This window comes from Nyctereutes procyonoides, unplaced genomic scaffold, assembly GCF_905146905.1.
Source record: "Nyctereutes procyonoides isolate TBG_1078 unplaced genomic scaffold, NYPRO_anot_genome, whole genome shotgun sequence".
Lineage (NCBI taxonomy): Eukaryota > Metazoa > Chordata > Mammalia > Carnivora > Canidae > Nyctereutes > Nyctereutes procyonoides.
In genome coordinates this window covers 72213193-72238703 of record NW_026575135.1, presented here as the reverse complement: position 1 = coordinate 72238703, position 25511 = coordinate 72213193, and the positions used below count along the sequence as shown (strand labels likewise).

Below are 25511 nucleotides of genomic sequence, written 5' to 3'. Positions count from 1 at the left end.
CTTCCCTGGCGATTCTCTGCAGCTTCTCCTTAAGCTACATCTCCTCAGCCAAGTGGAGGCAATGTTCCCAGCAGGGGACCCTGCCAGGAAACGCTGAAGCAGAAGGGGAGACCTCCTAGCTGTGTCCACAAACCTTTCTGGCTTTCTCCTCAGCCCCAGCACCCTTTCCCATGGCAGGAGGCACAGTCACCCTGACTGGTGGGCGGAGGTAATCCCAGCTGCCAGCCCAGGCTTTGCCAGAGGGGATTGGCCAGAGAAAGCATCTGTTTGGTGAATGCTGGGGGCACTGCGGGTGCGGTGCAGGGTGAGCTGCTTTTCCCCTGGCTGCACCCTTCACCCCATCTGGCACTCCCATCGAACTGTGTCCCAGCATCCCTTAGGAAAAAATCTCCCAGAGGTGAAGTTTCACAAGTTGAAAATGCATTTCCTATTGCAATTACTTCAATGATCAACAAAACATAGATTTATAATGCAAAAGACCCCCCCCATAGCCAAGGACAAATATAAGGAATGGGTGAAGACCACTCGTGTGTGCCCACGCTCATCATGGCTACCCTAAACCCCACATCTGTAGGTGGGGAGTGCTGAGCACCTGAAGAGGTAACTGCCTGTGGCCCCAACGGGGGGACCACCAGGAGGAAGGTCTAACCTGGGGAGCCAGGAGGACCCCCCCACTGTACATTTCCATGGTCTGGCAGCTGGAGGGATGGATTGGGGCCACTTCTGCCCCTTCCTCAGCCGGGCCCACTGCTGGAAGACCAGCTGGGGTCAAAATGGAAAGCCCTCTGCAAAGGCAAAGGCCTGGGTGGGCCTCATGCCCACAAAGCATTGCTGCATTCATGCTTTGGCTGAAGAGCCCGGCCTCTGGCCCAGGGGATCCTACCAGCAGGAAGTCCCTGTGCCCCAGGCCGGTGGGGGAACCAGGGCTCTACTAGCGGAGCAAACAGCGTGTTTCTTAGGAGGACGTGGTGGGCGAGGCTGCCGCCTGGGACCCGGGTGAAGATGGGGTATATGAAGCTCTGCGCTCAGGAGCGACCATGGAGCCCAGTGCGCCCTGGGGCTCACCGCTGCCCCCCTGGTGCTCTGTGTGGCTCTGCTTGGCCACCCCAGTGAGTGCCCAGCTCGTTGCCACCGGGGGGTGGGCGGGCAGCGGCGGCAGGGCTCAGCTCGTCCGGGGCCCCAGCTGTAGCCGGCCCGCACCCTGTTGCCTCGGCCCTGGCACCTGGCCACTCCTCTGCTTACTAGCTCCAGGGGTCCTCGTCCCTCTGGACGTGGACCAGAGCGTCTCATGGAGGGTTCCAGGATCGTGTGGCCGAGCTGGGCCCTGAGGCCACGGGGGCCATGAAGGTGTGCCTGGTTATGTGGGCACCGCAGGCCCTCCCGGGGAGGGCACCCGCTCCCCAAAACGCTACAGAGGCTACAAAGACGGCCAGGGAAAGCTCACTGCCCAACCCCAGGCGAAGGTCATCCTTGGGTGGGAACTACTGGGTTGACCCTATATGAAGGGCAGGGGGGCTGCAGAGGGCCCCTGGGGCATGACCCTTCCAGGAACTCCGCCCGGGGCCCCCTCAGCTGCTTAGTGGCAGTGGGCAGGGGGAGAGCGCACTCAAACTTGGCTTTTCCTTTGCAGGGGGCCCTGACGTGCCCTCGCTGAGCTGAGGATGGAGTATCCCTGCCTGGGGACAAGATGCTGCCATCTGCAGACTGGGGACCTGCTGCCCAGCTCAGACCATTCGAGTGCTTCCCCAACTCTCCCAATAAACATTGATTAAGAGCAGCTTTGGGGCTGACTTCTTGCCTTGCTAACCATCCTGTTCCTCCCCTGCTGGCAGTGGTGGTGCTAGAGAGGGGCTGGCGGTGGGATGACCCCGCCCCTCCGGAGGGGCACTGTGCTGGGATCGTGGGGGGCGGGCGGGGTGCCTGTGTGTGACAGACCCTTCTGACACTTGGCAGGTGACATAGAGCTAGTAATTTAAAGGTGGCAGGCGTTAGGCAAGTATGTGTTAGTTAAAACCGGGATTTTTTTTTAATCACCTGTTACACTCTGCACAAGCCTCTAAACAAAGCGATTTGTTGCAAATATTTCAAAGTTGTTTTCTTCCCTGGAATGGAGCAGGAATTTGATGTTTCCCTGGGACTTCTGATAGTTTCACTGAAATAAGTTAGTGGCTTTGATTGCTTCTGTTCTACTGGAAGACCCACGTTTCTGGACAGATCCCCAGCATTGATGGGAAGGCGCCCAGAGCCAGGCATTGATGTCTCAGGAGAAACTTCCCAGAAAACTCCTTTTTTGTTGACAAATTGTAAGTTAAGGAAAAGGATAGCTCTGCTTCACATTTCCTGGGAGGGGCTCTCCCTGGTTTGACTACCAACCCACCACGGACAATCTGAATCCATTTGTATCTGTCTTATATGAAAACAAGGGTCTGGCTTTTTTCTCTATTTTGACAAGGATATTTGGGGATTATAGATGGAGGAGGGTGCATTTTGACAAGTTCACAGGTCAACCTAGAACAGGGAGCTCATCAGGAACCAGATTAAATTTGTATCTCTCATCTACACCGCAGCCCCCAAGATTCTCAAGTGTTCTGAGTCTTTGTGTAAGGATCTGGTCTGGACAAGAATAAACCAATAAGGAGATGAATCACTGTGCATCTCTGGTGAAGAAGGCAGTGGGGACATGATGTGACCTGACATGACCTCAGGCCAATTTCTTCCAACATTACATATGTTCCTCAGTTAATGCACCAGATTAAAATGTCCAAGGGGATCACTGGAAGAACACTGTGTGCTACAGGAGCTTGTCGGAAATGACGGTGGGCTTGGGGCCTCAGGCAAGGACCCCTCCTGAGATGGCCCTGGGACCTTCTACTGCTGGAGCCTTCCCAGGGAAACAAGGGAAGGGAGATCACAAAACTTAGTAGCAGAGGGAGACCATGAGTAACATTTGAAGTCCTGAGGTTGGACAGCCCAGGTGGCTCAGCGGTTTAGCACCGCCTTCAGCCCAGGGCCTGATCCTGGAGACCCGGGATCGAGTCCCACATCGGGCTCCCTGCATGGAGCCTGTTTCTCCCTCTGCCTATGTCCCTGCCTCTCTCTGTGTGTCTCTCATGAATAAAATAAATAAAATCTAAAAAAAAAAAAAAAAAAAAGAAGTCCTGAGGTTAATTGCAATGGCTAGCTTCCTCTCCCCTGTAGATTCCTAGGAAGAAACCAATCATAATCCTGGGGAAAGAGGGAATATAGTGGAAAGTAGGATTTCCTTAAATATCTTATTTTGCCCATTTGACTTAGTAACTATTTTTTTTTTAAGATTTTATTTATTCATAGACAGAGAGAGAGGGGCAGGGACATAGGCAGAGGGAGAAGCAGGCTCCATGCAGGGAGCCCAATGTGGGACTCGATCCCGGGTCTCCAGGATCACACCCCGGGCTGCAGGCGGCGCCAAACCGCTGCGCCACGGGGGCTGCCCATAACTATGTAAATATTTCACATGATTCTAAAAGGCCAAATAAAAAATTTTTCTTAAAAAACTTCTAAAAATAGAGATAATAAAAAATGAGAAACGAACCTAACTTTCAATCTAGTGGTGCTATAATCTCCAAAGAGTATTCCTGATTGGCTGAGTTGGAAGATTGTGCAACTCTTAGATCTCAGGGTCAAGAGTTCTAGTCCCACACAAAATGCAGAAATTAGTAAAAACAAACAAAAAAACTTAAGAAGAACAGAGTAACTATTTCAAGTAACATGAAAAAATAGTAATTTAACTTGACATTTTGGAAGAGGCAGTTAACAGCCCAAGGGTGACAAACCTGAGACATCTGGCAAAGTGGAAAGGGAGTGCTGATAGAACTCAAAATTTGAACATAAAGTATAATTATAATTGCCTGGTGTATTTTATCTGTAGGGGGAGAGTATCTCTTATCTCTACCCCCCTGAAAGTATCTAGAAATGGGCCAATCCTGGGGCAGTGTTCTCCAGTTGTTCTCCAACTTTGTTCTTTCCTTGCACCTGGATTGTGGCCTCAAGATACCATTTCTCACTGAAGGAGAAATTTCTTTGGAGAAATGGCTGGTTCCAGGTATGGAGCAGGAAATGTGAAAGGTGAACCTAGAATATCTTTTCATACCAGAATAGAAGTAAACTAATAGAGATTACCAGGATTCTGCCAAAAAGACACAGAGACCAGTCTGAGTAAGTCTCACACTGGCCAAGGATAGGGAATATAATGGTAGTAAGTGCAATGATGACACTCATCAAATGTTTAAATCCACGTTTTTGATACGGGGGGTGGGGCGCGGGGGGACAGCCTGTTTGGTAACCTTTGGAGGACACAATAAATCAATTCATTATTCTGAAAACTGAAAAATATTTCAAAGTGCAAAGTTAAAAAAATTAAAAATTAAAAGACAATTGAGAAAAGATATGCAACACACGTTGACTGATTAAAGGGTAAGTAAGTACGCTGAGTACATAAAGAAATCGTGAATTAACCAGAAAAGGGCAAAATCCTCAACAGGCATAAAATCATAAGGGGAACCTGAAGTAGCAAAAAAAAAAAAAAAAAAAAAGCCTGTTATTAATACAGGAAATATAAACAGAAATCACAGTGGGTTACCACTATATCCATCAGATTGCCAAAAACTAAGACAAAAAACTGAGTATTGGCAAGGTTGGAGAACAGTAACGTTTTATAAACTTCTGGTGGGAGAGGGGACAGAAACACTTTGGACAGAAGTGAGCATCTCTAGTAAAGTCAAACACACACGTGCCCCAACCCCTAACCATTCCAACCCTCAGGACTTCACTCCGGAGAAGCTTGCACACCTTGCTTGCGGCACCTCCCAGAAAGTTCAGATCAGAATAATTTGTAAGGGCTGGGGGAAGGGCAAAGAAAACTAGAAACAACTCAAAGATACTTGCAAAGAAGGGTAGATACTGGAATATTCATACCATGCAAAATCACAATGCAGCTTACAACTACATGCATTAACACGAGTGACTCTCAAGTAACTCAAGTCCCAGAAGAAAAAAAAAAGATTTCATTTGCCTTTTGAGATAATTTATATACACCATAAAATTTATGGTATGTAATTCAGGGAATTCTTAGAATATTCAGTGTTCTGCAACTACTACTACTATGCATTTTCAGAACATTTTTATCACTCCAAAAAGAAACTCAGGTCTTCTTTGGAGAAGGTCTATTCAAATTCTTTACCCATTTTTAAATTGGGTTGCTTTTTCATTGTTGAGTCATAATTGTTCTTTATATATTCTGGAAACCAGACTCATTAAATACATGGTTTACAAATATTTCCTCCTATTCTGTGGACTGTGGTTCCACTTTCTTTTCCCTTGAAGCACAAAAGTTTTAATTCTGATGAAACCTAATTTACCTCTTTTCTTCCCCAAGCTTGCACTTTAAGATGTCTAATCTAAGAAACTATTACTCAACCCAAGGTCATGAAGATTCATACCTATGTTTTTTTTTCCCCCTAAGGGATTTTAGTTTTAACTCTTACATTTAGATTTTTTAAAAATTCCGTTTAGTTACTGTACATGGTGTGAGACTGAAGTCCAACTTCATTCTTTTTGCTTCTGGATATTCAGTTGTCCAGCCGCATTTGTTACACTATTCCTTCTCCTAATAAGATGCCTTGGTTATCTTTGTCTCAAATCAATTGACCATAAATATAAGAGTTTATATCTAGCCTCTCAATTCAATTCCATTGATCTATATGCTATTGTTAGGCCAAAACCACACTTCTTGATTTTTGAAGCTTTGTAATACATTTTGAACTGAGGAAGTTTGAGTCTTCCAACTTTGTTCTCAGTATTCTTTGGCTCTTTGGAGTTCCTTGGATTTCCATGAATTTTAAGATCAGTTTGTCAATTTCTGCAACAAACAAAAAGCCAGCTGGAATTATGATAGGGACCAGAGTTAAATCTATAGGTCAGTTTGGGGAGTATCATCATCCTAGTAGTATTAAGTGTTTCAGTCCATGGACATGAAGTCTTAATACTTATCTAGGAGTCTTCTTTCAATGCTTTATACTTTTCAGTGTAATCTTCTATTTCTTTTGTTATATTTCTTCTAGTATTTATTTTTATTGTAATATAATTACTTTTTCTTTGCTAGTGAATAGAAATGCAATGTTTTTTGTATATTGGGCTTATTCCTAATAAACTTGCTGAATTCATTTATTAGTTCTAATAGGTTTTTGGTGTGTGGACTACTTGGGGTTTTCTATGTATGTACAAGATTACGTCATCTGCAAATACAGTTTTTCTTCTACTTCTCTGATCTTACTACTTTTTATTTCATTTTCAAGCCTTATTTCCCTGGCTAGAATTTCTAGTACAATGTTGAAGAGAAGTGAGAAGAGTGAACATCTGGTCTTTTTTCTGATCTTAGAAGGAAAGCCTTCACTCTCACCATTAAGTAGGATGTCAGTTGTAGGTTCTTTGTAAAAGCTCTTTATTAGGCTGAGGAAGTTCTCTTCCATTCCTAGTTTGGTGCTTTTGTTTTCAAATGAAAGGTCATAGAATCTTGTCAATTTATTTCCTGAGCTAATGAGATGATCTTGTGAAATTGCCCTACAAACTATTGATAGAGTGTATTACATTAACTGGGGATATTACGCCCATATTGCATTTTTTTAGGTAAATCCCATTTGGTCATGTTGAATAATCATTTTACATATTGCTGGATTTAGTTTCCTTCTATTTTGCTGAAAATATTCCTAGCTGTATTCAAAAGCAACATTAGCTTTTGATGTAGTTTTTTTCCATGCAACGTCTTTGTCTGGCTTTTACATAAGAGTAATATTGGCCTCACAGAATGAGCTAAGTTGTTCCTTCTAATTTTTGGAAAGGATTGTGAAGAATTATTTATTCTTCAGTACCTGGAAGACATCACCAGTGAAACCATTTGGACCTGGGCTTTTCTATATACTTTTCATTTTTAATTCAATTTCTCGTTAAATATTTGGATTTTTTAAAAAAAGATTTTATTTATTCATTCATGAAAGACACACATACAGAGGCAGAGACACAGGCAGAGGGAGAAGCAGGCTCCATGCAGGGAGCATCGATGTGGGACTCGATCCCAGGACTCCAGGATCACGCCCCGGGCTGAAGGCAGGTGCTAAACTGCTGAGCCACCCAAGGATCCCCTATTTGGATTTCCTATTTCTTGTCAGTTTTGGTAATTTGTCTATTTCACCTACATAATCTCAGTCATTAGACTACAACTGTCCATAGTATTCCATAATAATTTTCATTCTGTAAGGTTGGTAGTAACGTCCCTCCTTCTATTCTAGATTTTAGTAATCTTTTTTTTCTGCTCAGTGTAAGGCTCATCAATTTTGCTGATCTTTCCAAAGAATCAACTTTTGTATCTGTTGATTTCGATTTTTCTATTCTCTATTTCATTATTTTTCACTTGTCCTTATTATGTCCTTTCTTCTGCTTGCTTTGAGTTTACCTTGCTCTTTGTTTTCCAGTGTTTTGAAGTGGAAGATCAGGTTACTGATTTGAGATCTTTTAAAATGTAGGTATTCATAGCTACAAATTTCCCTTTATGTACTGCTTTCACTGCATCACATAAGTTTTGTATATTGTGTCTTTTCATTTATTTCAAAGTATTTTCTAATTTATCTTCAGATTTTTTTTTCTTGTGGCCCATTGATATTTAGGAGTACAGTTTAACTTCCACATATTTCCAACAAATTTCCCAACTTTCTTTCTAGTTTCACTTCACTGTGATCAGGGAATATACCTGGTAAGATTTCCATTCTTTAAACTTACTGGTTTATGGCATAGCTGATGGTCTATTGAAGTATGTTCCATGTGCGCTTGAGAAGAATCTGTACTCTGGTATGGTTAGGTAGAGTATTCTATACTGTTATGTCTTCTTGGTTTATAGTGTTCAATCCACTGGGAATAGCGTTTTGGGCAATGATTAACATCAATCATTTATCCATTTCATTCTGTCAGTTTTGCTTCATGTAGTTTGTGGTTATCGTTTAGCATTGCTCATGATTGTAAAATGTCCCTCTTTATCTCTAGTAATTTTGTTTTCAAATCTGTTTTGTCTTATTAGTATAGCCACACCAAGGTATGTTTGCATACCTTCTTCCATTCTTTTACTTCAACCTGTGTCTTTAAATCTAAAATGTGTCTTCTATAGTTAGCATGGTTCGATTATTTTTATCTAGCCTGACCTTTATTAATCCATTCACATTAATATTGACTTATGCCTATCATTTTACTTTTTTGTTCAGTCTCATACCTTTGTCTATTTCTCCTACTTTCTGCATTAATATTTTTAGTGTAATATTTTAATGATTTTAACAATTACATATAACATAATTGAAAAAGTAGATTCATATATCCAAATTATCCCAAATATACTTGTTTTCTCATAACTGAATCATTAAAAGTCATTAAAAAAAATTTCAAACAGGGACACCTGGATGGCTTAGCAGTTGAGCATTGGCCTTTGGCTCAGGGCATGATCCCAGGTCCCAGGATCAAGTTCAGCATCAGACTCCCTGCAGGGAACCTGCTTCTCCCTCTGCCTCTCTGTGTCTCTCATGAATAAATAAAATCTTTTAAAAAATTTTTCAAACAACATCAGGAAAGCCAGTTTAATTCTTTTATAATCTATTTAACTTCGTAGCAAAAGTTTATCAACTTCTCTCCAAGTTAAGAACATTTTTGCTCAAGTACTAATCGTCAGCTTGAGTAACATCCAATTCATATTGCATATATTGCATATATTAAAAAGCAATTCTAACTTACCAAGATACCAACAAAGTGTTCTTCAGGTTTTACTTGCAGTTTTAGCAGCCAATTTGCAAAATGTGATGACACTTAAAATGTTAGAAGCAGCACTCTTGGTGTTCACACAACTTTGTGTTGTGAAGTTCAACATGAATTATTGTCCCTGTCTGTGAAGATCACAAATACCCTTTCTTCTCCTTGGAGCTTCAATTTTGGTTCACTCATTTGCAGCTTGATACTACTAAGAAAATGTGTATCATACTGACACGATTTGCTTTTAATTACTGCATATTTTGCAAGCATTTTTGTTGCAAAATAATCTTAAATCGCTATTAAAAGAACTGTAAACCATTGTTAAAGTTTCTTCATAATTCAACCAATGAGTATTAGTAAAGATAAAACCATTAAATTGCCTTCTGTCCTTCTGAATAGTCTCCACAAGCTGGTGAGGGTTCCTTGCTTTAAAACTATACTTAATTTTAGCAATTATGACACTTTTCAGTTTGTTTCAGGAAATTAAGTGCAACTGTTTTCAATATGCATCATAAAGTGAAACAAAACAACAAAGGGAATCATTAAAATTCCAATCCAGATTTTTGACCTAATGCAGCTGGAACACTATCTGTAGTGACAGAAGCGATCTTTCTTCATAACTAGAAGAAATCCTTTGGAAGATGTAAAAGATGCAAATATATCTAGGTTTTAAGTCTGATTTTAGGCTGAGAATACACATTTCTTTGTAAATTGGAAGTCCTTTAAAGAAAAAGCATACACAAAGTATTAACTGGTTAGTGTCTTTTGTATCACACAACTTATCTAAAGCTAGTAAGCACTTACAACTTTGAATTTTGAACAATCTTTAAGAGTACTAGGAAGGTCTTATATTCTATAGGTAACAGCTGGCATAACTGAAACCATTTCATTTTTGTAAAATACTTTGTGTCATTTTCTAACAAAATTTCCTTAATGGAAATATATTTTTTATACTGCATCTCCATTAAAATGGCTTTTTCCTGTGGAAGAATACAAGCCTTTTTACAGCTCGCCAAATCCATAAGCTCATATCCTGTTATAAAGAGTTTTTAAAAAACGACAATTCTGTTAGACTTCTAATTATTTCAGGTGATTAATTTCATCTATTCTTTTTTTAACTGTTGGCAGGAAACATTAAATTCACTAAGTATTTGAAGAAAATGTATCGTAATATTGCTCACTTTATTTCTTTACACAGGTTTTTCCTTTTCCTCTGATGCAACAAGTTGCAATTGTCCATCATGAAATTCGTGATACACATTCTAGAATTTTTTCCAATTGTGTGACGTGCTTACTTCTGTATTAGCCCTGATTTTAAAGTTAACAATTTGTCTGTACTTATTTTTTAAACCAGAAAAATAATTTATATTAAAATGAAAAAGGCATCTCAATTACTAATGGTCTGCATTGGCACAGTAACTCATGGTGCTAGCAGAAAGGATTCAAACACATTATTATGTTACTCTGGCTAGTAAAATATTGTTAGGAGGAGTCAGTTCTTTGACATCAATTGGTCATGTGTTTACGGGTTTCACGTCTTATACAATGCTTCAGATAAAGGGAAATTTGGTCCTATCACAATAAAGGATCCTTTAACCAAAAAAAGTCTTACAGTTCCTGTCATACATGCCATATCTGAAGTGCTCAAAAGGCACATGTGGCTAAGGATACCATATTGAACATAGGTCTAATCTGCTGCATGACAGGAAACTTAACAAGGCTTAGAATTCTTGGATTCCTTCCATTTGTTATATGCTGCTCTATGAAAGTATCTCCTAACACCTAGTAATTACTTAACTACCCAGTTAGAAGCACACTGGATCTGTTTTGCAAACTAAACTATGAAAATAATGCAAAATGAAGTAGTGTAGCTTGAGAAACAATTCTTTGCCTAAGTGTTTTCGTGAGGTCAGTAAAGAACAAATGAGGGCCTTGGTGGCCAATACTTCTTAAGACACGGTGAGTCAGGGTTTGCCTAATGAAAGTAATGAGTGACTGAACAAAACTCACGTCTTTTCACCCGCAAGGGATGAGGGACAAATCGAGGTTCTTATTGACTCCTGAACATTTCAAATTCCCTTTCCTTTTTCTCTTACTGCCCTGCAAACCATCCTCAGCTTATCTATCAAGTGGACCATGCCAGAGCCAGTTAACTAGTTTTACAGTTTTAACTCACCCTCCAAAGCACTGCTTAATAATAACCTTTCTAAAATATAAACCTGGTAATGCTGCACCTACTTAAAAGCGTTTTATGGCTCTTTATCACCACCTACAGGTTTAAGTTCAAACTTTATATGGTTCAAGGTTCCAAAGGCATCCAGTGTTCCACTCTGCTAGTGTGCTTCCCACTTCAAGATTCACCTCGTGTTGAAACTCATAACTACCCACGATTCCATGAAGAGTTTTACTATAGCTATTATTCAGCTGGGAAACAGGACTAAAAGTCCTTTAAAAGTAGCTCTAAGGTGACCTCTGGAAAATTTTGTAGGTTCATGTAGAGAAATTTGCTCCCTCCATAACTATTATGCCTTTAGTACATGTTATATTAGATTTTAATGATGAATAAGCAACTTAAAGTCAGAGACCATGGCTGATTAAGTCTCTATTTCCAATCATAATGCAGTGTCTGACAAGAAGAAATTCATTATGTGACCAAGAAAGGTACATTAATAACTGATCACCAAAAATGGACCAACTACACATAGTGCCCTCACCATCTGGGCTGCTCAGAGTTACAGCAGGCAAGCATTGTGGTCGAGGAGAGAAGGGCTCTGGTAACTCACAAAGCTATGTTGAGTACATGTCCCCCACACACCTACGTCACTGCCCTGAGAACCAGCCACCTGAATCAGCATGTATATTACAAGGGAAGTAAGCCCTGCATCCTGCCTTGGTCACACTATCATTCCTTTTCAATGTCCTTAACACCAGGTTTTCAAGAGTTACACAACGTTGGGAAACAGTATGCATAGGTTTGCCACACAGGGGGAGATGCTCAACCGACAGGGCTGTCGGGCTGGTGGATGAGACATTAACTAAGACACAGCTGTGCTGTGCTGACAGGCTCCCTGGGGCCTGCAGCTTATTCACTGTGCTACAAAGACTGACAAGTATCTGGCATTAAGAACTCTCCAGCCTGCCCACCTCCGGTCATGTTGATGTGGTGAGCACAATTTCTTGTGACAAGCTCAAAATAATTTAACAGCTTTAAAATACATTAGAATGATTTGAAGTTTGCCTACTTTAAAAAATTGCCATTTCCTTAATTATTTGATTTAAAATGTTAATGTTGCTGAAGAAACCACAGAAACTGGTTCACAAGCCATCTTGTAATCCAGCAGTTTTCCCAATTCTTACAAACTGGTTGATTAGTCATTTGGGGAACTATTTAAACATTTTGTTTCACTATTTGGAGGAAATTAACTTAGCTATTTCTTCAAGTCTCATAAAAATTCTAGTAAAAACTATCCTCTGCAAGATTCTCCTAACACATAATCTGTTTACTAAAACTGTCTTCACAGTGCTTATGAAACCTTATTTTAAAATCAATTTAAAAAATAGAATCAATTTAAATTTGAACACCTAGATAATATTCCAAAATGGGAATTCTCAGTATCTATAACATCATTACCCAGAACACAAAAGCTTTATTCTGAATATATTTCACTTTACGTTCCCTTAGGTACTTGGTTCCTCTAAAGAACATAAACTAGAAATGATAAAGTAACATGGACATAGTACTTTTCTATACACTTACTTCTGGGCAATTTTAAGGAGAAACAAAACTTGTTACAGAGATAAAACTATATATTAAGGATTGGGTAGAAGATGTGTACTTTGAAAAAGTGGACAATGGGGCACCTGGGTGGCTAAGCAGTTGAGCACCCACCTTTGGCTCAAGTCGTGATCCTGGAGTCCTGGGATGGAGTCCCACATCAGGCTTCCTGCAAGGAGCCTGCTTCTCCCTCTGCCTGTGTCTCTGCTTCTCTCTGTGTCTCTCACAAATAAATTAAAAAATACTTAAAAAAAATTTTTTTTTAATTAAAAAAAATTAAAAAGTGGACATTTTGGCAAAAATTCATTGTCATCTGATTTTAAATGATTTTCTTCTAGCATCTACACTAAAAATTACAATTATAGAAGTAGTTTCTAAAAAACAAATGGGACTTTTTCTGAAGAGCTGGGAAGTCACATTTTTAAAGTTTATATACACAATAAAATATACATGTGAAAAGTAGAACATCTAATGAATTAGTATAACCCCACCAACACAATGTTTGTTACTGAATTTAAAAGCATTTATTTAAAATATATCAAACTCCTTCCAAAAGACGGAAGACATATGAGCCCATTTCTTATATTAACGAGGTATATGGTAACAACAACAAAATTCCTAAATGCAAATGCACCATCAGGTGCCTAAATATAAAACTGAACTTTGGCAAAGATAGAGTGTTATACAGAAAAACACAACCAAAGCACCATTTCCCTGTATCATGGTCCTGGTCCCCCATCCACTCTGTCCCCTTCTCAAAGGGTGAGCTATAACCCTGTCCCAGATAATCCAGAATTTTAAGTATGTGGTCTGCTAACAGTTATTTTTCTCAAACCTCAGTACTACAACTATACAAATTACACTTCTAAAAATTTGAAACAGATATTGAATTTATTGGTTGGCTATGAGTAGGAAAATACATCAGTAAAGAAAAGAGACCCTGTATATAAATATAATACTAGCTAGTTACAATTTGACCAAGAAGGTTCCACTGAAAAGAACAGTAAAAGCCCTTGTTACCACTAGTCCATAGGTACATATTCGGTTTCCCATCACCCTTATCAAAGAGCTGCCTAGGCAAATGCGACATTCTCTGAGCTTTAGTGCAGATAATATGCTGGGTTTTGTTACATGAATGGTAAACAAAAATTAGTCCAGTGCATTACACAATATAATGTACTGTGAATAAAGACTACTCTATTTTAGACACTACTTCAACATACCGGTTATTAAATTTTATGTAACCAAAAAGAAGAGCAAAATGAACATCTTAAAAAATACTGTTTACGAGCAGGGGAGAAACACTTGCTAAAGGCGTTCTTTGAATTATCTGCAGCACCTGTACTGAAAATTCTGATTGATTCGTTAAAAGAACAGACTGCTTTAACTGTTTTGCCTAGGTTGGATTTGTCTGATACATTATATGACCCCAAAACCTTAAAAGTCACTATGGAAATGAATTCCATGAATTTAAATAGTAAAAAATGGACTACTACAACTGGAATTTATTACTGAAAACCTGAATCTTAGAAGAGCTTTGAAATGTTAATTCCAACATTTAGAAGTGCATTCCACCCAAATTAATAATGTCTTTAGGTTTCAAAGTGCTAACTCAAAATAAGTTTTCCTGGCTGTCACCAAATCAAGAGTAAAAACACATTTCTTGGAGATTCTCCTTGCCTGTCTTATAGGACTATGAAAGCTGTAATCAACAATTGATTTCTACAACTTTAAATTATGCCATAAATTAATTTTGATGAACATTATTTAAATTCTCAATGCATAAACAATTAGCAATAATACGGTAAAATGTACTTCAAGAGATTTACAACAAGGAATTGCGTGCCTCCAAATTTCTGATCAGTAAAAACAAAAAACATACCCCCAAAATTTCTGTAGAACATTCATAAAATGGACTTATCCCCAGCAAGAACACTGAAATTACATTATGGCAACATCACGTTAAATATATTGTTACAGAATTTTGAAAAAAAATCTATACTGAGGAAATGTACTAGTTTTATTGCATTTTAAGGAGTATGAATTATTGAAAATTCTTCAGGACACTGAAAATGTTTAGAATACAAAACCTTGCTTCACAAAAGTTATCAGCCTATTTTGGTGACTGTTTATTCTTTACAGACCCAAAATATTTCTTCCTCTTTTGAAGGTTACAATTTTAAGTCTACACTCTTGGTTCAATTTATCACTATGTAAGATGGAGTAGCAGTTCAAACATATCCACAGAATGCAGTGTGCCCGGAAGAGGCAAGAACAAATAGTTTCAAGACATAACAGGCCCTTATATCTTACTATGCTGCCCCCAAGTTCAAATATATCGCAGACAATAACAAATACAGATGACAACATTTTGTGTAAAGCTCAAACCTTTAGCATCTAACAAGTGCACTCTAGTTCCAGCATCTATGAAAAGAATACATCCTCTATTAACAAAGACAAACGAGTAAGTGCTTCTCCGCTCCCCTTCCATAAAGCTCTCTGGACCATAATACAGATCATAGGAAAAGTGGTCTCCCTTGCCTCATCAGTCCAACCAGCTCCAGCTTGCCCTCACTGGAAATTGTCATGATGCACATTACCAACACAGTGTTTAGGAAAAATGAGTAAACACACCTTTTATTCACACCTTACAAAAAATAAAATAAAAACGAAAACCCCATAAAAAGTTATGCATTGGTTCTACATCAATAATACCAGCTTTCCAATGTATTGATTATAAACTGGATATGTCTGGTGTCAGCACAACTTAAACAAAAAGCAAAAAATAAAAACCCAACACAACAAAATTTTTAAAAACCTCAAAGGAAAAACCAGGTCCCAGACAAAGATTTAAGATCAAAGCCTTTTGGAAAATTCTTTTAAAAAAAAAAATCATTTATTTAAACGGTATGTTATTTTATTTTCTCTTAAAAACAGAATAAGCACATTTAAGTGCTAAATATTTTTCATAAAATTTTAAGTCATTATCCAAAATGACTCATTTTCTGTATAAAAATTGTTAAAAAACATTTCAACATGTTCTTAATGCTCACATGTTATCCTTTTGCTCCCCTGCCTGCAGTTGAAACAAAAGCAGTTAGACCAAGTTCCCTCTGAATTCATCTGATTTTTGAGAGAATGAATGAGAACAGAACACATACAAGTTAACTTTGCAAAGTTAAAAGCTGGCTTTAATCTCTAATCTACCACTGACACTATGGGAAAATACAAGGTACAATATAACTTTTATCTTGGGTGAACTATTATGTCTTACTCACTTTATAAAATGATCTGAAGAATTGTCTTAGGGACCTGTTTTGAAAACACATCTCATTTACACTGCTTCATGAATGGAAAATTGCTTTTTTTAAAAAAAGGAATGATTAAAAAAAAAAAACAAAGAGACGAAGGAATATATGGGAAACAAAAAGAATTCACATGATAGTAGTATTCTGGGTGACAGACAGCACTGTGCAAGGACACCACGAAGCAGTGCTTGGGTCTGGTGAGCCAAGACCCAGGGACCCACCCTATGGAACACGTTCCAAAATGTGATATTCAATGCTTCACAATGGGAGAAAAAGCCACAGCTTATACAAAAGCGTTTTCATAAAATTCTCACAAATGTTAAACAGTATTTAAAAAATATAAAAGAGGATGCACAGATTTTCTCTGCATGCACAGGCAGTGCTTGGTGAGAACAAACTGAGGCAGGCACAGTGGAGACAGGACAGGAAATGTCTCCAAAAGGAGTTAAGAAGCTGCATCCAAGCAGCTGTAATTTTTTAACTTCAAAAAGTTAAAGATTTAAAAATATCAGAATGTACATATATCAACCATTACATTCAGTCCATAAATGCCTACAGATTATTCACTGCTCAGCTTATCTGTCCTAGTAGATAGTTTTTGTAAAAACCCAGGAATTCATGGGTAAGTTGCCTCTGGTCTGAGAAAATGTCCAAAGCTTTAAGCAGATTTAGATTTAAAGAGCAATGTTCTCAGTTTAAAAATAAAGTAGTACAAAAGGGCTAACAAAAACCCTAACAGTGCAAATCATCAGCAGAGAGAGTCTGTTGCAACTTCTTTTACAAGCTGGCCTTTATAACACATGAAACAGTAAAAAAACTTAGCCTTAGTTTACAATACAATCATTTCCAAATCTGATTTTTTTTTAGTACAAAATTTCATAAATCAGGTCTTCTGTGGATCATATACAATCATAAAGGCTAAATTCAAAGTCTCTATTTTACAAACAAGTCTGAAAAGGGAGGGAGTGGAGTATGGAAGAATGGTCTCTGGATGTTATTACTGGCCTCAAAAAAGTAGTGCTACAGATTTCTGTGCAAAGAGAAGATGCTGTTCAAATATTTTCCTATTTCAAGGCATGAAAATATTATATTGGATAGAAGAAACAGGAAAATTACTTGTAACAAATTAAAGATAGGTATAAACACACCAATCCCTGTCTAACAGTATATAAAGCATATTGGGCTCAGAATTTGTCTGTTGCTAGCACCTGGCTTTCATACTATATCCTTATCAAATAATCAAGATTGAAAATTCAAATCATCAAGGAAAAGGAAAAAAAAAAACTAACAACCCTGGTGGCCATACCTCACTCCCCTATATTCAGATTTTGAGTTTAAAAGTGAAATTGAGGTCGTCCTCTGAAGGTACTTGACTACCTCCTGCCAGGAAGGTGAATGCCATTAACTTGGGGCAGGAAAGGCAGTAAGAGCTCCAGTTGTGCAAAAAGTGAGAAGTGGTCGGAGGGGATGAGTGGGTGTGGGCAGCCGCTGATATTATTCTCAACTAGCCAATGGTGGTCCAGAGGTCCTAGGATGCCTAAAGTGTTCAGCTGAGGTTTAGAATAGAAGATGTAGTCAATTATACCCTGAAAAACAGAAGGAAAAAAAGATGAGGGTTTATACAAGATAATACTGAAACACGAGAGCTCTCAAGACATACCCTGCAGTCATCTTGGGTAAACAGAGAAAGTGATTAGCACATGGGAAGAAGTACTACACAAACCAAACGGTCCCCCAGGTGTCAAATTCAGCAGAATGAAGACAGTTTAGGGATGATTATCATTCATTCTTCCTCTTTTCTGGACCTTTTCACAATCTTTAATGAGACCTACAAGATCCTTCATGGTATGGCCTCGGTGTCTCTCTCTTTTAAAAGATTTTATTTATTTGAAAGAGAGAGATAGTGATGGAGAGAGAGAGAGAAAGAGAAAGAGAACGAGTGAGAAGAGGAAAGGGAAAAGCAGTCTCCCTGTTGAGCAGGGAACATCCTCCATCCCAGGACCCCGGGATTCATGACCTGAACCAAAGGCAGACATTAAACTGAGCCACCCAGAAATCCCCTGGCTTCCTTCCTAACTTGATTTGTACTATTTTCCCATGCTTACTACCCTATTACCATGCTAGCCGTTTTTTTTTAGGGTGGGGAGAAGGACATTCCTTGTAGGTATCAAGCTCCATCCCGCCCCAAGGCATCCACACACGCTGTGCCCTCTGTCTGGAACACTTTCTTTTATGTGTCATTTGGCTAATTTCTTCTCAGCCTTCATGTGGAGTTAAAACACTTTCAAAAGTCCTTCCTGAATCTTGCCCTCATGCACTCACTACTTGCCAGCACCTCTAAGTCTCTTTTCTTGCTCATGCACTCCCCAAGGTATAACTACACATTCACTTGCACTGTGGAGACAGGTCTCTCCCACCAGACTGTGAGCTCCACAAGGGCCGGGACATCTTGCCCTGTCTGTTCTCAGCAGCACCCAGGCCCAGCGTTGGGCACCCACCCAGCTGGCCACCTCTCAGTTTGCCCCTCTCGTCCTTGTAAAACTTCAGCCTCTCTTAGACATGCTTTCAGCTAAAAATATTTAAGCACATTCAAGTATCTTCCTTTTATTTCTGTTATCAGCAACAGGAACAGAAAGAAAACAAAATCCCTAATGTCTCCCACCATTTGGCCATCATCACTCCTCACCTCTTTTTCTGCTTCAAATAAGAATCTCAAAGTTAGTTTTTACTACCTCACTGCCCAGTAATATCCTTCACTTCGCCACATTCTAGTCTTCTTGCCTACCCCTCCAGTGAAGCCTCCCTCACCAACAGCTCTCTGAAGCTTACATAATGCTTCTTTTTCCCTAGAAAAGGCCTTCTTGTCTTGGCAGTTAGGCTCCTACACTGTCCTGGATCTCCTCCTTCCTCTGGTTACTCTTCTGTCATTTATTGTTCATTTTCCCCAGAGTCTGCTCCAGCCTCTCTTCACCTCCACGCACTCATCTGTTAAATTATCTACAGGGTTAAATTATCTACAGTACTATGGCACCTCCAAAGTCCAATAAAAAAAGTTTCAAGTTCTTCCACAGTTTCTCAAAGAAGTCTAAAAGCCCTTAACAGCGAAATTAAGAACCAGTTAACAGTAGTATTTAACACTCTAACACACAATCTAACCTGAATGATGATTTTCCCAGGAGTTTAGAAATGGAAAACTAAGATTTAAGAGCAGAAATGCAAAAAATGGTTAAAAAGAACAGATGAATGCAAGTCCTAAGCAATCACTGATATTAAAAATGAGAAGCACTAAGGCAAGGCTCTACATTGTAAGCTTAATTAACTGTGTGTGAAGGCATATAAATAAATATAAATTATATTATTAAATGGCTAATATAAACCACATTTTGGCACTCAAAGAGTAGTTTCAGTTAAAATATGAGAGATGAAATATGTCACTCCAATGGACACCAAATTAGATACTATGGTACTTTCTGAATAGCTGTTAAGTAATGAACATTATTATAACATAATTGTCCTCAAACAGTGACAGTTAAACTCAAGATTTATTATTATTATTTCATCTGATTTCTTACCCTGGAAATGACTCTAATAGGTACCTACCAAGCAGGAATGGGACACCAATCACACAGAATTCCACAGAAGAATAATAAGAGAATACTGCTGTCAACTAATTCAACATGGTTTACTTCTAGTCTGATGGTTTACTTCTAGTCTGAACACACATCAACATTTCAAAGACATAATAAAGTTACAAGACTCTCCAAAAAATGGAGGTTTGAAAAGTTTCTCAATCTCAAAAGTCACCTTGAAATCGAACGTGTAATTTGTGTAAGGCATCAGGCCACTCTCATAGGCACTCTTTAACTTGAAACCATGAGTGATCCTTCCATTGGTTGTCCCGTTTTTCCCATTACAGCTGAAATTTGTAAGACTTTCATTGTATCTCAGTTCTTTAAAGTCTTTATGATTTGTTTCTACTCCACCAGTGCTCAAATATTCTACAACACCTATAATGAAAACACAGGTATTTTGAAAACTGTCAAGTATAATATGCAGTGTACAAAACTAAAAAAATGTAATAGTAAATACTTTGTGCCACACAGTCACCCTTTCTAAAATGTCTTGTTTTTTGGTCTGTTTTTTTTTTTTCCACATTTCCCAGAACTTATCTAAATCTATTTTTACACGGTTTTGATCCTAGTATACTGAATATTTTATACTTTGCTGTGGTGTTTCATAGTTTATACCAGTTCCTTATTTTTTTAAAAAAAATTCCCGTGGTTTTACTTTTTAAAAAGAATTAACTCCATAATCAACATCTTAGTATCTAGGTTTCTACCTATGTTGAATTATTTACTTGGTATGAAATACCAAGATTATGATTAAATGTGCTGTTATACATATTACCAACAATGGAAAAGAATGCTACCAGCTAGATGGGCTCTGCAAATAGTTATTTTACTTTTCATTTAACTAGTTAGCAAAGCTGGACATCTTCTCATGTGTTTGCTATTAAAATACTGTATTTTTTCAACACTGAAATAAGGCTTAATAAGTATTGAGTAGATTCTCTTTTTGCCCCTCAGATGCTCTGTAGTTAAACAGAAGGCAGAACACATGTGGAGAAACTGTCAGAGAATAATCCCCACTGCTTCAGCAGCCGTGTCCCCAGAGAGCTGGATGAGATGGGCTGAAGAGTTATTGATCTCAGATACCTTTACTTGCCCTAAAAATACATTTTAATAGTTTCTATCTTCTTACTGGCTCTCATCCATCATGGTGTCAACGATGTGTGTGCTGGTGAACTTAACCACTCCAAATGTGTGTGTGTGTATACATGGGTGCCCAGGCACATAAGCAAAGGCAAGGAAAAGTACTCTGTGTGAATGAGAGTATAAACGAGGAGCTGAAATACAAATAGGAATACTCAGTTTGATATTTTAAGAACTATGGTTTGTTCACTGTACTATCCAATTGAAAAGTATTCAAGAATAAGCCTTTCTGTATTCTTCTACACTGTAATAAAAGTCAAGATCCCTGTTCTTTTTTTGTTCAAATTGCTAGCCTCATCTCTGTAAATAAAGGATCTCAATTTCCACCTAAGTAATATTGGTATCAAGTCCACCAATATTAATATCCTGAAAATAGCCAATTTAAACTGCCTATTACTACATGCTGGAATCCCAGAGAAGCTTGCTTAATAACCTTCTCAGAGTCTGATTATATGTGACCTGGGGATAATGAAGTATAATCATATGTTCTTTAACAAGTTATTTTAAGTTATCGACTACATGATTATTAAAGATGATTAATGTCCTTCCTCCTCTGGTTTTCATAACATCATCTCGTTTTCAAAATAGTCTTCCTGCTACACACACCTAAATATTAAACCTGATTCACAGTTTAGCTGCAGTGTTGCAGCTAAATTTTCATTTTGATTGAATTGGAATTACCGAAAACAATAGATTACAAAAACATTTTAAGTCAAAAAGGCATTCTATAAAATATCTTTTCTTACCAGAATCTGGCAAAGAATTAAGATCTGCACATAACACCAGTGGAATAGTTCCAAATTCTCCCAATACACTGGACTGGAGATTTCGTGAGGCTTTATCAATAATGTTCTTTACTTCTGAGAGGAACATCATAGTTTGAACCAACTTCACATCAGAGTACTCGGGGTCCCAATGCATATGAGCATTAGCCACAAGAATAAGTTGTTTTTCTGTTCCAAGATGTGGCTTTCCGGCTATATTAGGTAAAAAAGAAAACAAAGAGACAGACAAAACCCGCCCATCAGCCTAGCTGAAAGCAAGTAGTATCTGAGTCTCAGGAACAAAAAGGGACCCTATATTTACCTAACAACCACGCACCTGATGTCTACATCTGCTGTACCACAAACATGAGAAACAGCTTTATACAAGCTGGGTGAACAACCCAAAGTGGGGCATTCACTTACTTGAACACACACATCCCATTCTATTTGGGATGGCTTATTTTTAAATGGTTGTCTCCTTGACACTTCTGACTTCATTCAGATGTTCTATATTGAGTCTCACAAAATTAAATCTATATCCTTTCTCTTAGATATATTTAATATAGGCACTAAGTTTCATCTTTCTTTTCTCTCCTTCAGGTTAAACATCTCCCGTCCCAACTGTTCCTTGAGTGACAGAAGTTTCAGTTTTTGGCATGATGATCACTCTAAATATACTTTTAATTTGAAATTAGTGGTCCATTTATCCAAAACTCAAAACATTTCAAATAATGATTACAAGTAGGTCAGGAAGAGAAGTTAGCTTACAGAGTATCCTTGTGCCAAGAAATTACAGGAGCATATGGAGTTCTTCTTATTTTAACTAATATTTACTTCAACATTTCTTTTATGTAAAAAATTATTAGGAGCAAAAAAACCCCTAATTTTTCCTTTGGCTCTATGCCTTTCAAAGTTTGAAACACTTTTATGGGCACTGCTTTGTCATCTTAAGCTTTGTGGTAGAGAAAAAGTGATAGGATATTATAGAAATGACTTAAGTTCTCACTGAGTTTCTTCAGGTGTTAGACAATACTATTAATATTAGAACAAATTTTCTGCTTTCTATTAAATTTTGGAGGTCAATTTTACAGGAAGTGAAAAGGTCACTCACATGACATTTCAATCAATTCCTTTCGAAGTTCTAGCAGTACTGCAACTCCAATGTTATCTTTTGTCATGACTCTGTTCAGCATAGCTTCAGACCCTTCTGAATTTGCCATTGCTAGCTGATTAAATTCAACAGTGTGTTTCTGAACCAAAGTAAATCTAAAACACAAACAAAAACACACACACAAACATAGAATTGGGAATACCAAAGTATTAGCTTTGTGGGAAATGCAGTTTTCCCAAGCTTCTGTAACAAATACAATGGCATGTAAATCACATCATGGAAAATCCTCCACACTTTACATCATGCTTCCCACATCCATTTCAAGTTGTTCTCAGTCTGTTACTGATACCAATAACATCTTGAAATCCTTTTACAATGTAAGATAATGTAGTCATCCTCTGTTTAAGTTTCATGTTGGAATATTCCATTTTGTAATTTTTAAATAATTCTTTTCCAAAATACAGGTTTAAGAATCCCTCTACTATTCTAGAGGGAATGTTAATTACAAGGTGTTTCAATTAACAATTGGAGTTAAACCCTAGTGAACACCTGAAGAAACAGCAGCACTTTCAACAAGTCTCCAAAATAAGATCACTTCTGATGCTTCAAAACACTTTAAGTCAACAGTGTTGCTTTACTGAGTAATACAATGCTTCGTTCTCCAATTTGCCAACTAATTTCCACACCCTGGACTCCCCGCAAATACTGAGAAAATTCTTTTTTAAACATGACTTACTTTTCTGTCTTGAAGAATATTGCACAGCCATCGACATGTTTTCTTTCTTGTTCTGACATTGTCCTAGCTCTAGATTTAGGACTAAAGAATCCATTATAGCCACGTTCTTTCAGTTCTACCAGAAAAAAACTGTAATACTGCTCTGTTTCAACCTCCTGAAAAATTGCAAATGGCAAAGTTATTTTATAAGACCAAAATCAGTACTATGCATTAACTTTACATGTACAGTTTGAAGGGCTGCAATAATTGCAAAGGACTAATCTGCAGAATAAGGAATGTCACATCTTTTCAACATGGAAAGACATACACCTCTATGTGTGTATATTTTCTTTTATTTTAGAATTGATGGGGAATAAGAATCAGAGACGTAGAAGGAACTTCGCAGATTCTAATTTCAGACCACAGGTAGAAAGTGACTCGCCCAAGGTCATGTAAATTATTTTAAGAGTAGGACTGAGACCCTAAAGTTACTGTGTATGCATCAGGCTCAATGTGCTCTCCGCTATGTCCTAATTATTCTATTACTGCTGATGATAAAGTAAAACCATACTTTTACAATGCCACAATTTCAGTGACCCTGTCACCCAATTAAAACATAGTGCAAGGGCATTTGGAAGGAAAAGATGAATATTTGACTGTCATAGCAAATGCCTAAAACCCAAATTAACCAATTTGCACCATTTGGCAGCACTGTGCTATAAAACAAAGCAGGTAGTAAATGCTCCCAGGATTTGCTAAAAACAGAGCCAATATTTTTAGAATTGCTGAGCTGGAATTTCAAATGTGTCAGGGTAATGTGTTCCGAATTTGTCCCTTGCTTATCAACACTGGCGCATTTGTGCAATTTACACTCTTCTGATGACTTACCTGAAGACTTATGATATCAGCATTGCAGCTCAAAATTTCTTGAATAATGGCCTTTTTCCTGTAGTCCCAATTTAGTGCCCAAGACGGACAGTAGCCGTATAACTGCCGGGTCGCATATTTATCACAAAGAACATTATAGCACATGACAGAAAACAAGGCTGTAGGAAAGATAACTTTACTTATTCACACACGTGGCAGAAAAAAAAAAGTTGATTTCAGTAGTTTTCACTTAAATGCTAGGTTTGATTTTATTCATTCAATATATATTCACTGAAAAGCTACTAAATGCCAGGCATAGAAGATATAAATAAAGTTGAATAAGGAAGGACAGATAGCTAAGCAAATCATAATATGATGTGTTACTAGTTACAGAGATACCCATAGAAGGTTTGAAGCTCAAAGACCAAGATCTTAAGCCCTCTGCTTCTAAGACCAGGGTTTATCATGTCTATACTTCCTCTATCACTCTGCTAACTGCTAATATAGAATGTGGGAAATTGACAGTTTTCCTAATAGGCATGGCTAATTTTCTTCTATAGACCAACTATCATTAATTCATGGTAAAGAAAGAGGTATCACAGACCAAATCCTACTATATCCATCAAGCTATTTTCATATAAGTCCCAAGCTATTTTCATACAAGTTAGGTTAAAAGGAAATCAGAGGTCATTAATTCAATTTCTCTCTCAAGTAAGTGTTTTGGCTGTCTCACAATTCTGTAGTTATCAAATACATTTGGAACATACTAGGGTTTGGAAACTTCCAATATAAAGATTTTAGTGTATTTATCATGATAAATGAGTTTGGTCAATACTTTACAGCAGAGCTTCTCAACTGTGGCACTAACAACATCATGGGTAGGTAAATTCTTTGCTATGGGGTGAGGGCTATATTAGCAACATCTGATTTCTTTTTTTTTTTTAATTTTTTTGTTTTATTTATTTATGATAGGCACACAGTGAGAGAGAGAGAGAGAGAGGCAGAGACACAGGCAGAGGGAGAAGCAGGCTCCATACACCGGGAGCCCGACATGGGATTCGATCCCGGGTCTCCAGGATCGCGCCCTGGGCCAAAGGCAGGCGCCAAACTGCTGCGCCACCCAGGGATCCCAGCAACATCTGATTTCTAACCCTGAGATGTCAGTAGCAATTCCCCAGCTGTGACAATAAAAAAAAGTCTCCAGACATTGCTAATGTTCCTTGGGGGATGAAAATGCCTCTGGTTGAGAAGCACTGCTCTACAGCATACCTATGGCATAGTAGGGAGGCCAGATAAGTAATGATTAAGTCTTTATTATTACCTCTCAAACCAAATAAACCTTAAGCATTCAACTGTCACACAGTCCAATATCTAACCCA

General features: G+C 38.3%; 1 protein-coding gene across 3 annotated transcripts in view; it reads right to left on the bottom strand.

Annotated features, from left to right (window-relative positions):
- Positions 1-14594: 14594 nt before the first annotated feature.
- Positions 14595-25511, bottom strand: part of CNOT6 (CCR4-NOT transcription complex subunit 6) — a 69726-nt gene continuing 58809 nt past the window's right edge. For all 3 annotated transcript variants that reach the window (XM_055302155.1, XM_055302154.1, XM_055302156.1), the window contains exons 7-12: positions 24154-24311; positions 23287-23441; positions 22551-22705; positions 21422-21652; positions 19708-19910; positions 14595-17489 (exon numbers count right to left, since the gene is read on the bottom strand). In XM_055302155.1, the coding sequence (XP_055158130.1) occupies positions 17277-17489; positions 19708-19910; positions 21422-21652; positions 22551-22705; positions 23287-23441; positions 24154-24311 (1115 nt within the window). In that variant the 3' untranslated portion in view covers positions 14595-17276. The remainder of the gene's footprint in view (positions 17490-19707; positions 19911-21421; positions 21653-22550; positions 22706-23286; positions 23442-24153; positions 24312-25511) is intronic.